Source organism: Ceratotherium simum, chromosome 8 (genome assembly GCF_057802395.1).
Source record: "Ceratotherium simum simum isolate JZ-2026a chromosome 8, ASM5780239v1, whole genome shotgun sequence".
NCBI lineage: Eukaryota > Metazoa > Chordata > Mammalia > Perissodactyla > Rhinocerotidae > Ceratotherium > Ceratotherium simum.
In genome coordinates, this window is record NC_141907.1 from 54,187,275 (window position 1) to 54,201,467 (window position 14,193).

The window sequence follows — 14,193 nt, forward strand, 5'->3', positions numbered from 1 at the left end:
TGATTATGAATCTTGTTATGATCACATAGCTAAATGTAGGATAACATTAGAAGTAAACCCAGGGCATTTCTCCCTGCCTGGGATAATCTGTGGCAGTTAACCTTATCTTAACTGGAAATCTGCCTCATCATTTTACAAAGGACACAGCTATATTGGGAATTGAGAATCCTTTAGTAAGAGCAGTATAGCACAAAGTTGTACTATCAGGAAGTAACTTTAATACTGAATAGATGGAATCCTATTGCTTCATAAGAAAGACCATGTTTACTTTGATAATAACTTAAATTGCTATCCAAAAATAATACCGTTGTGAGAAACAAATACTAAGATAAGAAATAGATCATGTTTTACTAATTAACCTCACATTTTTTGATTTTTTTATTATATGAAAGGTATTATTTAGTTGTGTATGGTACTGTTTTAACCATTATATTCTTCTTATTCTCCTTTAACAGCTTCTATTTTAAAGATTGTTAATCCTTCATATAAAGATGGATACTCTATTTACAACAGTTTCAAAGACAATTGAGAGGATGAAGGAGGGCAGTGCTATTGATTTGAGCAACAAGTCAGGGTAATTCTGTGCTAAGGGCTCTGATCTTAGAGGCAGCAGATATGAGTTTTGAACACTTTGCTCAATTTATGTGCTATGTGGCCTTGGGCACGTTACTACCTTACTAGAGCATCATTTTACTCACCTATAAAAAGGAGAAAATGATACCTATCTCACGTGCTTATTGTGAGGGTTAAAAAGTAACAAATATAATCAGTTTGATAGTGCCTGGTCCCATATTCAGACTTTGACCTCAATGGCAGCTGTTGGAGTGAATTGTAGAGATTAGGGTTATATATTTAAAACTCTCGTGGGTCTAAAAGCTGTGCCTCAATGTTAAGGAATGGATGGTAAGAGCTACAGCTTTTATAAGACTTCGAAGATCTAGGTTTCTAGGGATTTTGTCGTTCACTGTAAATAAATCTAATTATCTGTTTTAAAACTAGTAAATTCACTTACCTAGAATTGACTATCTTTCTGAAAAACTAAGTCCAACTCCTCTACAGTTGTTTAAAATTATCTAGGGTCTAGTGAATTTCTTCACCTCAGTCATCATTTTTTTTTTTTTTTTTTTTTTGTGAGGAGATCAGCCCTGTGCTAACATCCTCCAATCCTCCTCTTTTTTTGCTGAGGAAGACGGCCCTGGGCTAACATCCGTGCCCATCTTCCTGCACTTTATATGGGACGCCGCCACAGCATGGCTTGCCAAGCAGTGCGTAGGTGCGCGCCCGGGATCCGAACCAGCAAACCCCAGGCCGCCGCAGCGGAGCGCGTGCACTTAACCGCTTGCGCCACCGGGCCGGCCCCTCAGTCATCATTTTTAAGCATGGGAGGGTCATTCTGTGACCATTTTCTCTTTACTTTATCTCTGATTCTGCCTGAAATGCTCCCAGTGAGAGAATCTGCTCACCATCTACTCTTTATACAAATTTTTAAACTGTTTGTGTAGGTGCCTCAGCAATATTCAATGCTATCTCTTTTGCTGTTTCTAATTCGCATTCCAAATTTATAGGTCTTCCTAGACTTTAATCAACAGTATTCCAATACTTAAAATTTCTGTGTGCCTATTTTTATTTTAGCTAATTGATCTAGGATGCTTAGTTTTAAATTTCAAATGCTTATAATTCTTTAATCTCAACTTTTACAAAGTCAATTCAAGTGCTTAACAATATAACAAGCTATTTTACATTATCAACTATTTAAGGAAGAAACTATCTGGAACAGAGTTTCCATTTTATAAGCTGTATGGTAACAAAATTGCTAATTAGATATAATTGGATAAATCTTGGGAGGTTGGAGAAGAAAACCTGAGTACCCCTTGTCTCAGTTTCAAAATACAGAAAAAAACCCATAATCAAATATCTAATACTTAACTTTAGTCTGTTATCTAACAAATTCATAACATTATTCCTGAAAAGTATGCAACTTGTTAGAGTAGGTGGATCAATGCATAGTAATCTGCACATTATTGGGCATTGAATGATTCATGATCATTCAGTCCCAAATCATCCTAAACTAATACTCTGGGAGGGGGTGGTGACAGGTTTAATCAGGTTGTAGAGGAAATGGAATGGTGCTGCCCTAGTGGCAGATGCTATCCACTTCTACTGCAATCGGTAAGTGGCTTGTCTAATCCCAAAGGATTTAATTCCACTTCATACTCATCATACTGCCTGTAGAACAAGGCAGATCCCCCAGAGATGAGGAATAGAACTCTCAGATTATAATGACAGTGTATCAACCTGGACTCAGTGTCAGAATTTTGGAGTGCATATGGAAGGGAAGCAGATTTCTATAATAATCTAATATAATCAACGGATAAAAACTCAATAGATAAAAGCTATACTTTAAGCAAGTACGTAAGTAAGACTACAACTGTATAATGAGAGCCTGGAACAAGAATTAGAAGTTCAAGGGCAGATTAAACCATATGTAAAAAGTCCAAACAAGAGACAAAGGAACTAGAGACTCATATTAGGATCTACAAGTCTATCTTCGCAGTTTATTGTGTATTATTAAATGTAGTAAAATGTCATACTTGTCAACTTTATAAAGTCTTGGGCTCAAAACTACTCCATAAATACATGGATCAGAGGGGGCTCATTTATGTTTAGCCTCAGAAATGCTGTTCAAATTGCTTGCTTAAGGCTCTTTTTGTTTAGTTGCATGACACATTACAAAAGTTTATCATTACTACTGCTCAGAAATCACATACTTTAAGAATCATGCAGCTGTAGTAGAATCTCTACATATGAAAGACAGCAACAGAAAAGAAAAAAAATGATGTGAAAAAATATGCTTTAACAATTTTTGAAAAGAAAGTTATAACGAGTTTCCAAAATAGCTCATAAAGAAGACAATAAACATAGATACTGTGTAATAGTAGTAGCCAAAGTTTCCGTAATACACCATATCTGGGTTTTTTGTTTGTTGTTTTTGCCATCTTTTTCATGGAACATCTTGATTTCCTCTATTTTACATATTCTGATTTTGTATCTTAGTTTATATCTCCATTCAAATGGAGGATGGATTTGCGTTTTTCGCTTGGGTATTTTTACTGAGATACTCACTCACCGTTTGCTTTTAATGCTCCCCATCCAGTCACAAACACTTTACTATTGGGCAAGACTTCAAAAGTAGCATCAGGGAGACAGACTCTGCGCACGTCATTGGAAAACACGACGGGGGTGGAGAGCTTCACCACAGCGATGTCATCCTCGTGCTTATGGGCAGCATAGTTTTCATGAACGATAATTGACTGCACATTTCTTCTCATCAGTGAAGGGCTTAGAGTTGTTCCAAAACTAGCCGTCCAGAGTTTGGGGTTTTTGTAACTGATCACAGATTAAAAGGATTATGGTTGGTTCATTTCTGATCTAATGTTGCCCAGGACTCTGGATGAGCATGAGGCATAAGGGTGGGAGAGGGGCAAATTGTTTAAGGTGATAGTTGACTCTGATCCTCCCACCTTCTTATTGCAGGCTTCTCCCCTAGGACTGCTTTGCTTTTGTTTAGCTGAAGTCAAATACTCCCATTCTAAGGTACTTTAAATTACTCTCCTTGAAGGGGAGTTTGCATTTTTTAAAGGAAACAATATATTGTTGCTATTTTTGATTATGAAAGTAATAAAGATTCGTTGCATAAAATATAAGTAAATAAAAATTAGACATATATACCCACGTATATGCACACATATGCACACATATACAACTCATATCCATGCACAGTTATATAAATGTGGGTCTAGCTATGGAGACGGAAAGGGAGAGAGAGAGGTGTAAAATTGGAGCCACACTTTATAAATTGTTTTCTCATCCTTTCTCTTTAGTTAACATTTTATCCAGAATATTTTCCCATTAAATATGAATTTCACTAGAGTTACGGTATCTCTTTATTATCTCCAAGTGTCCCATATGTTAAATCTTCAAAAAGCATGCAAATAATAAAAGCACAGCACCAAAGATATTCATGTGGGATAATCAGATGTCAGTTTGTGGGTTGGGATTATTAGCAGAGTTTAAAAAAAATTCACAATATATCTCAAGAAAACTGGCGAACGTGTTTAACTTTTCGTAGTGTTGGCTTGATCTTAGTTAAAGTTGAGATTGCTGGAGAATATATATTCAGTTGGAGCTGAAGATACTCTCTCTAATTTTTTTCTACTATTCTTCAGTAATTGTTACTTCTTCTAAGCCTGATAGATAATCATGAGACCATTAAAGGGCCTAAGATGATTAATGAAAAAGGGATAAGAATTAGAGGAAGTGCAGGTGAGAAAAAGAGGTGAAATTGGTGGTCCTATTGGTACAGCCTGAGGACTTACGTGTCAAAGCAGTGGGCAGCTGTCAAGAGCCACTGCTCACTGATCAAAGATGCTCCACAGAAATGGATGCCATCCATCTGCAGGCTGGCTTGCCATGGCCAATCAGCTTCCTTTACAATATAACCATTGGCAATTCTTTCCATGGACTGGGACTCCTTCCCTAAACCACAACCTGTCAGAAGGGAATAAGATGGTTATTTCCAGAGTTATAAATGTGTGTAGGTATATTTGGCACATAAAGATGGAAATATTTATCAATTTGCCTTGCCTTAAAAAATTAATCAAAATTATATAATATAACAATGATTATTCACATTGGAAAAAGGATAAACTTAAAAAAATAAAATACTTAACGCCCTCTTTGATTTAAATCAATTTCACTTAAAAAAATTTTTTTTCATATTTTTCCAGGTCTTGTTCTTCTGTACAGCAGTTTATCCCAGTGATATTTGAAAATTTTGAGTGTGAAATGCACACTATTTACTGCAGAAAAATACCATTTGACCTCTTCTAAAAGACTTGTCTATTAGTACAACCATTACATTACTATAGCATAAATGTCCAAGTTCACACCTTAAAGTTAGTAGATGTCATTTAATTCTAAGCCAAATTTTTTACTTTGACAAAGTGAGCCAAATAAAAATAAATAAGATAAAATGAAAGGGAATTTTTAAGTCATCAGTGAAACTTTCTGTGAGGAAGAGCAAGTATTTCCATATAAACATTCCCAATTATTAGTAGTGATATTTTTTCCCTTAGGGAGAGTTAAATCATGTATCCATTCAGCGATATTATATACTTTTGGGAAATAGTAAACATGGGAACAGAGAAACACTGTTTTTTGAGTTTTATTATTTTGTTTATAAACATCTCAATGATGTTCTTGAACTTACAGCTGTTGAGAACGTGCTCTGCTTGTGCTTCATTCATATCTGGGGAAACAAACAAGATGATTGTTCAGCCATGGAACAATTATAATTTAAAATACTATGCCTACATGACATGAATGTTTCTGGTTGGGAGGAACTGAATTAGTCAAGAAAGTCTTAATTTAAGGCAATAGAATAAATCCTACAAAAATGAGAGGCCTAGACATAAAGTACATTTTTCTTTTGACTATAAGTGGACTCTGGGAAAATCCTGGTTCATGATTATAAAATCATTGGCATAGAGAAGGATAGTGTTTGGCACGAAGGAAGACTGCATCTAATTAATTAATACAATACCAATTTATTAAAATATAGGTTAAACAGAAGGGGCTCTAGGACCACATTTACATTTGTACTACTATATGTTGGGACATCTTTTCTTTCTGTCCTCATTTGCACAATTGTGTTATGGTAAAGGGATTCAAAGCATCTTAGACTCCTGGCATCTCCACAGAGGTTCCCTATGGAATCAAAATCCACAAATGTATCAACAATTGCTCAAAACATGTTAGTCATTTTTTTCATGAAGTGAAATAGAAGAAAGCATGATCAATGACTATTCCTCAAAATTATATGAATTATTCCTTGTGCCAGTTAGTATAATGAGCAATTCAGACCCACTGTTTTTAAGATGAAAGCTAGTGTGGAGTTTATTGGTGAGCCTGCAAATTAATGAGTCTTTAATTTAGGTCAGACTCTAAAGAGGAACTATGCTCAGAGAGTTTATTGGAGTAAATCCCTTAGAATTAGGTTTTGCCAATAATAACAGTCGTCTAATGTCTTCCCTGGCCTTTAGAATAAACCCAGACTTCCTACCTGGATCTGCATGACATGGTCCCTAGTTTTGTGTTTGATGTCATGTTGAATTGCTCTTGCTCTTAGCCACTACTCAATGGTCACATTGGCTTTCCTGTTTCTTGACTATGACAATGTGTTCCTGCCCACAGTCTTTATTCTAGCTTACTTCTGCCAGGATGGCTCTTCCTTGGTTTTTTTATGACTGATTCCCCATTGTCATTTACATCTCAGTTTAAAATCTTCTCCTCAGAGAGGTCTTCCACGACAACCAAATCTAAAGTAGCCTCCCACTCTCTATTCTCTGCATGGAGTTTCATATTATTTGATATTACCTTGTTTATTTACTTGTTTACTGGGTCATTATCATTTTTTACCCCAATTAGAATGTTAGTTTTTGAGCACAGAGAATTTAGTTCCTGGCACAAATAGGTTCTCAATTAACACTTGCTGAATGAATAAATGAGCAGTAATGATAATGAATAATTTACTGAGTCCTGTGTACCAGCAACTGTGACAAACAATACATATTGCTTACTTATATCCTCACAATAATATTATGAGGCAATTCCATTAAGGACATGATTTAAATAGTTCTTGAGGCAAAATGCTTGTCCTGAAACCATTTCACTAGAAGGTCAGTTATAGTTTAGTGTCACCCTCTGTAGGTTATGGATCAGTGGGAGAGGGGTGGAGTTATGGTTAGTTCACAGCTAATTTTAGCCTAGGCTTATTTCTATTTATGCAGAAACTATTGATGAAATTTCTATGATGGTGCTATATCTAATATGTGAACATTATCCAATAGATGTGTTACATTTGCAGGATAAAAGAGATTGAGTGGCTCTAGTTCTAGAACAAGATTGTGTAGACTCACTTTTCCACGCTTGTCTCCTACAGATACAACTAAATACTTTGAAAATTATCCATCAGATAACAATAAAAGAACTCTGAAAGCTGGAAGGAAGAAGGCATAATGGCTAGAGACTTCAGGTTTTGCGGAAGGGCAATATGGTGAGCTTCCTGGTTTTTTTTTTTTTTCATCTCACATATACCTTAAACTGGGGACCAAGAAAGGCCTGCAATCTGGAACACTAACTAGTCTGCAACACTAATAGGCATAGGCAAAAAGTCCCAAGAAAAGTCTGTTCCCTCCATCCAAATACTGGAAAAGGGGAAGCACATCAGAGACCTGGTGAGGAGTCCAAACCTTCTGATTAACATCCAGGGATGGCAATCCATTTTGCCAGTTGCAGTGACAACAGAAAGCCCTTGACCATCCCAATCCCCACTTTCTTACCAGGGCACCAGCTGGCAGACTGATACACCCATAGGGATAATATCAACCTGCACACACTCAGTGACATAAGTAGACCCAGGCCCACTGCTCCTTCCACAGAGGGTGGCCCAGGGATACAAGGCAGCCCAGAGAAGTGTATTCTACTCCCATAAATGGTGCTGGCAGCAGGAATTGAGAAGAAACCCTAGAAGACTAAAATTGCACTGCAAGAACTTTGAAAACTAAATTGTTATTGAAATGACAAAAGTAGGTGAGAATCTACACTCTAAACCTGAACAAGTTAACTACCTGCTAAAATAGAAGAATTAATAGGATCAACAGTCTCCTAACATAGTGACTAAACTGTTAAGAATACGAACAAAAATTACTCGCCATGCTATAACCCAGGAAAACCACAATCTGAATGAGAAAAGACAATCAACTGATGCCAATACTGAGATGAACAAGATGTTGAGAGTATATAATGTGGATTTTAAAGCAGTTGCCAGAAAATAATTCAGCAATCAATTACAAATTTTCTTGAAACATGTGAAAAAATAGAAAATCTAAGCAAAGAAATAGAAGTTATAAAAAAGAACCAAGTGGAAAATTTTAGCACTGAAAAATACAATAATAATTAAAAAAAAAAACAACCCTGCTGGATGGTCTTAATAGTAGAGTGGAGATGATGGAGGATAGAATCAGTGAACTTGAAGACATCAATAGAATTTAATCAGTTTTAAGAACAGAGGGAAAATAGACTGAAAAAAAAATGAACAAAGCATCTGAGATCCATTGGGTAGTAACAAAAGATCTAACATTCCTGTCATCAGAATCCCAGAAGGAGAGGGAACTCTTTTGAGTATGGGACTGAAAAAGTATTCAAAGAATTAGTGGTTAGGAATGTATCAAATTTGGCTAAAGACAGAGACCTCAAGAAGCTGAGTAAGTCTCAAATAGGATTAAACTCAAAGAAATCCACACCAAGACGCATCATAATCAAACAACTAAGAGCTAAAGACAAAGAAAAAATCTTAAAAATAGAGACAAATGATACATTACCTACAAAGTAACACCAATTCAAATAACAGTGGTTTTCTCATCTGAAACCATGGAGGCCAAAAGGAAATGGCATAGCAATTTTCAAGTTCTGAAAGAGAAAACTATCAACCATGAAGCCTATATAGAGTGAAACTATCTTCAGAAATGAAGAGGAAATAAATATATTCTCAGAAGAGAAACTAAAAGAATTTGTTTCTAACAAACCTATTCTTAGATAATGGCTAAAGGAAGCTCTCCAAACAAAAAGCAAATGATAACACAAGGCCAGAACCTTCAGAAAGGAAAGAAAGACCCAGAATGGGTAAAAATAGGAATAAACATAATATACTATCTTTCATTTCTTGAGTTTCTTTAAATATATTTTATGGTTGAAGCAAAAGATATAACACCAATCTGATGTTGTGATGAATGTATACAGAGGAAATACTTAAGAAAAGCATATCTAAAAAGTGGAGAGGGTAAAGAAATAAAAATAGAGGTAAGCTTACTATACTTCATTTGAAGTGGTAAAGTGTTGACACCTGTAGGCTGTGATTAGTTACATAAGTATATGATAATACCTAGAGCAGCCACTAAGACAGCTACATAGTAATAAACTCAAAAACATTATAAATAAATCAAAATGGAACTCTAAAAAATGTTCGCTACCCACAGGAAGGTGATAAAAAAGGAACAGAAAGACAAGACATAGAATAAATGAAAACAAAAAAAGAAAGACTTAAGCTCTAACACATCAATAATTACTTTAATATGTGAGTGGTCTAAATACGCCAATTACAAGACAGAGAATGGCAGAGTGGATTAAAAAAACATGAGTCAACTGTATGCTTTCTACATGGGTAAACTGAAAGTAAAATGATGGAAAAAGATACTATACAAATATTAGTCCTAAAAAGTAGGAGTGGGTCTATTAATATGAGATAAAGTAGACTTCAGAGCAAAAAAGATTACTAGGGACAATGAGAGACATTACATAATGATAAAAGGATCAATCCACTAAGAAGATGTAACAGTTTTAAATGTGTATACACCAAACAGCAGAGCTTCAAAATACATCAAGCAAAAACTGAGAGAACTGAAATGAGAAATAGACAAATTCACAATTATAGTTGGCTACTTCAGCATCCTCTAATCTCAACAATTTATAGAATTACTAGACAGAAAATCAGCAAGAGTATAGAACTAAACAACACCATCAACCAACAGGATCTAATTGACGTTTGTAAAACACTCCACCCAACAATAACAGAATACACATTCTTTTCAAGCACCCATGGAACATTCATCAAGATGGACCATATCCTGAGTCATAATCTTCTGCACATTTAAAAGAATTGAAATCAGAGTACATTCTCTGTCCAAATGGAATCAAACTAAGAATCAATAACAGAAAGATAATGGGAAAATCTCCTAAAATTTAGAAATTAAACACACTACTAAATAATCCATGAGTCCAAGAGGAAGTCTCAAAGAAAATAAAAATTACATAGAACTGAGTTAATATGAAAATAAAACATAGCAGGGGCCGGCCCAGCGGTGCAAGTGGTTAAGTGCATGCGCTCCGCTTTGGTGGTCTGGGGTTCGCGGGTTTGGATCCCAGGCAGGCACCAACACACTGCTTGTCATGCCATGCTGTAGCGGCATCCCATATAAAGTAGAGGAAGATGGGCACAGAAGTTAGCTCAGGGCCAATCTTCCTCGGCAAAAAAGAGGAGGATCAGCATAGGATGTTAGCTCAGGGCTGATCTCCCTCACACACACAAAAAATAAAAAATAGCAAATATTGTGGAATGCAGATAAAGCATTGCAGAGAGGGCAATTTATGGAACTAAATGCTTACATTAGAAAATAGAAATAATCTCAAATCAATACTCTAAGTTTCTACCTCAATAAACCAGAAAAAGAAGAGCAAAATAAGCCAAAAGTAAGAAGGAAGGAAATAAGAGAAAAATCAATCGAGATCAAAATTTCAATGAAGAGAAAAATCAATCGAGATCAAAATTTCAATTTGAAAACAGAAAAATAATACAGAAAATTTAATGAAACAGAGAAACACTGGTTGTAAGAAGAAAAATCAATAAAATTAATAAACTTCTGGAAAGATTGACAAAGATAAAAATAGAGAGGAAATGAATCACCAATATTAGGAATGGATTTAGGGGATATCACAAAAGAGCCTGCAGCCCTTAAAGGCTGACCAAAGAAAACAGTGAACAACTTTACATTCATAGATTTGAGAACTTACAAGAAATGGACAAATTCTTCGAAAACTACAAACTACGAAAACTCAGCAAATATGATATAGATAATCTGAATAGTCCTTCTACTAAAGAAATTAAATTTGTAATAAAAATTTATCAAAAAAGAAATCCCCAGGTCCAGTTGGCTTCACTGGAGAATTTTGTAAAACATTCAAAGAATTAACACCAATTTACACTATTCCTTTCAGACATCAGAATAAAAGGGAACATTTCCTAATTCACTTGATGAGGCCGGTATTACGCTGATACTAAAATTAGATCAACAAGAAAACAACAAAGTAATATCTGTCATGAATTTAGATTCAAGATCCTCAACCAAAGTTTAGCCAATTGAATCCAATAATGTATAAAAAGAATAATATGCAGTGACAAAGTGTGTATTAGTCCATGTAGATGGTTTAATATTTGAAAATCAATTAATGTAATTTACCATATCAACAAGCTAAAGATGAAAAATTATATGATCATCTCATTTTCACACAGAAAATGCATTCAATAAAATTTGACATCTATCACACCCACTAGGTTACCCATAATCAAAAAATCAAAAAATAACAAGTGTTGGTGAGGATTGGGAGAAATCAGTACCCTTATATATTGCCGGTGGGGATGTAAAATGTGCAGCCACTGTGGAAAAAAGTTTGGCAGTTCCTCAACAAGTTAAACATGGAATTACCATATTTCCCAGCAATTCCACTCCTAGGTATATATCCAACAGTATTGAAAACAGATATTCAGACAAACACTTGTACACCAATATTTACATCACTACTATTCACAACTAAAAGATAGAAACAGCTCAAGTGTCTTCATTAGATGATGAATAGATAACAAAATGTAGTGTATCCATATAGTGAAATATTATTCAGCCATAAAGAGGAAGGAAGTACTGATACATCCTACAACATGGATGGGACTTTGAAAATATTATGGTAAGTAAAAGAAGCCAGACTCAAAAAGTCACATATTATATGATCCCATTTATATGAAACATCCAGAATAGGTAAATCCATAGAGACAAAAAGTCAATTAGTGGTTGTCAGGGGCTGGGGGAAGGAGGAATGAGGAGTGACTGCTTAATGGCTATAGGATTTCCTTTTGAGGTGATGAAAATGTCTTGAAACTAGGTAGACATGATGGTTGCACAACACTGTGTACTAAATTCCATTGAATTGTACACTTTAAAATGGTTGATGGTTAATTTTATGTTATGTGAATTTTACCTCAATAAAAAAATCCCATACCCCAAATCCAATACCCATTCATGATAAAAACTGTTAATCCATTAGGAATAAAAGGGAACTCTTTTGAGTGTGGCACTGAAAAAGTATTCAAAGAAATAGTGATTGAGAACTCCTTTATGTGTTTGTCATCTGGAAATCCTCTTTGATGAAATGTCTGTGCAAGTTTTTTTCTAAGTGAACTATTATTTATTTTAAAAATGTTGAATTTGGGGAGTTCTTTATTTATTCTAGATACAAGGCCTTTGTCAGATATATAATGTGCAAATATTTCCTACTAGTATGTAATTTGCCTTTTCCTCCTGTAAATAGTCTTTCACAGAGGGAAAGTTTTTAATTTTGATGAGATCAAATTAATAAAACTTTCCTCTTATGGATCATGCTCTTGGCAATAAGTTTAATTCTTGCCCCAGTCCTGGGTCCCTGACAATTTTCTCCTATGTTCTTTTCTGTAAGTTTTATAATTTTACATATTTTTCTTATACTTTTTATATATTTTATACTTATTTCCATATATTTTATAGTTTCACATTATATTACATTTACATTTAAGTCTATGATCCATTTTGAGCTAATTTTTGTATAAGTTGTGAGGTTTAGGTAGAGGCTCATTTCTTTTTTTGGCTAAAGGATGCCCAATTGCTCTACCACTGGTTTATTGGAAAGGCTATCTATCCTCCATCCTCCAGTTACCTTTGTTCCTTTGTCAAAAATTAATTGGATATTTTTTTTGTGGAACTATTTTAGATTCTCCGTTCTGTTCCTTTCATTTATGTATCTATCCTTTCTCCAGAATCACACATTCTTGATTACTGCAGCTATATAGCAAGCCTTAACATTGGGAAGAATGATTTTTCCCACTTTATTCTTCATTATCAAAATTATTTTTAATACTCTAGTTCCTGTCTGTATAAATTTTAGAATAATCTTGTCTATGTCTACAAGAAACTAGCTGAGATTTTGATAGGAATTTTGCTAAATCTATATATCAATTTGGGGAGAATTGGCATCTTTATTATGCTGAGTTTCAGCATTTTCTTACTTTCAACATACAAATCCCGTACTTTTTTGTTATATTTATAACTGAATATTTCATTTTCTTTGGAGAAATTGCAAATGTTGTGTTTTTTTATTTCAATTTCCACCTGTTTGTCGTCAGTATATAGAAATGCAATTGATTTTTGTGTATTGATCTTGTATCCTGCAACATTACTAAACTCACTTATTTGTTCTAGGAGTTTTTTTGTAAGTTCCTTGGAGTTTTCTATGAGACAATCATGTTGTCTACAAATAGAGATAGTTTTATTTCTTTCTCTCCAAATAATGTCTTTTATGTATTTTTTTAGTGCAGTTCTAAAACTCTATGTGGAAAGAGGAATGATTCCAGGTTCCTCAGTGTTCTGTGGTATTTATCAATTTTAAAAGACTGCTTTTGTTTTCTGCACTCTTTTAAGAGATTGAGTTAGTTTATGGAGGTAAAGATAAAACATTTTGCAAATACCAAGTTCCTGCCCTGTGCTGAGTTCTGTGTTAATCTTGGGGAAGTGTTTGTAACTACAGAGGACACATTTTCTGTATTGAAGGAATTATCAGTCTTTTGCAGAGACAGATGAAATTAAAAGTATACAAATTAAAGTAACTTCCAAGCACCCTTGGGAAGCACAGAAGTATTAGGATGAATTACTAATTTGAGGAGATCTTTCCATAGGAATGAGGAATGTCTCAACAGTAACTTGCTTAGACAGACAACTGAAGATCCGGTGACATGTGGATCACCAGCAGATGCTTGCATGGACTGATAATGACTGAGACCAAAACACCCAACTCTAATCCAGCAACACTGTGAATGACCCAAGTCCACTAACAACGCAGAGTGTGGGGTGGGAGTAGGGGGTAGATCCAGATATGAAGTTTAAGTTTCTATCATTTGACTTAATGGGAGCTAAAAATCAAAATTAATTAAAAAAAAATAAAGTTCCATTTCACATATACCTTCATACATCTCTTCAACAAGACATTTTCTTTGGGAAGTCTTGTCTCTGCTATCTAAAGCCCAGAGCATTGGATTCAGAGTCTAGTCTGTCCTGTCTGCATGATTAATAGAGCTGAATCTTGGGCCTTACTCACAGAGACTTCAAGTTCTTATTTTCAAGCTATTTTTTCTTCTTTCTGACTTTGGTCAAGCCTATAATGCAATTTTCTCCTCTATTAACATATTATACTATACCTGCTCTAGCCCTCTGGAACAGT

General features: G+C 34.8%; 1 protein-coding gene across 1 annotated transcript in view; it reads right to left on the reverse strand.

The window, feature by feature from the left end:
* LOC101397288 (transmembrane protease serine 11G-like) overlaps positions 1-14,193 on the reverse strand; it is a 43,265-nt gene that overhangs the window by 2,699 nt on the left and 26,373 nt on the right. The window contains exons 7-9 of the mRNA XM_087434663.1: positions 5,270-5,308; positions 4,377-4,548; positions 3,128-3,387 (exon numbers count right to left, since the gene is read on the reverse strand). Coding sequence (XP_087290789.1) covers positions 3,128-3,387; positions 4,377-4,548; positions 5,270-5,308 — 471 coding nt within the window. The remainder of the gene's footprint in view (positions 1-3,127; positions 3,388-4,376; positions 4,549-5,269; positions 5,309-14,193) is intronic.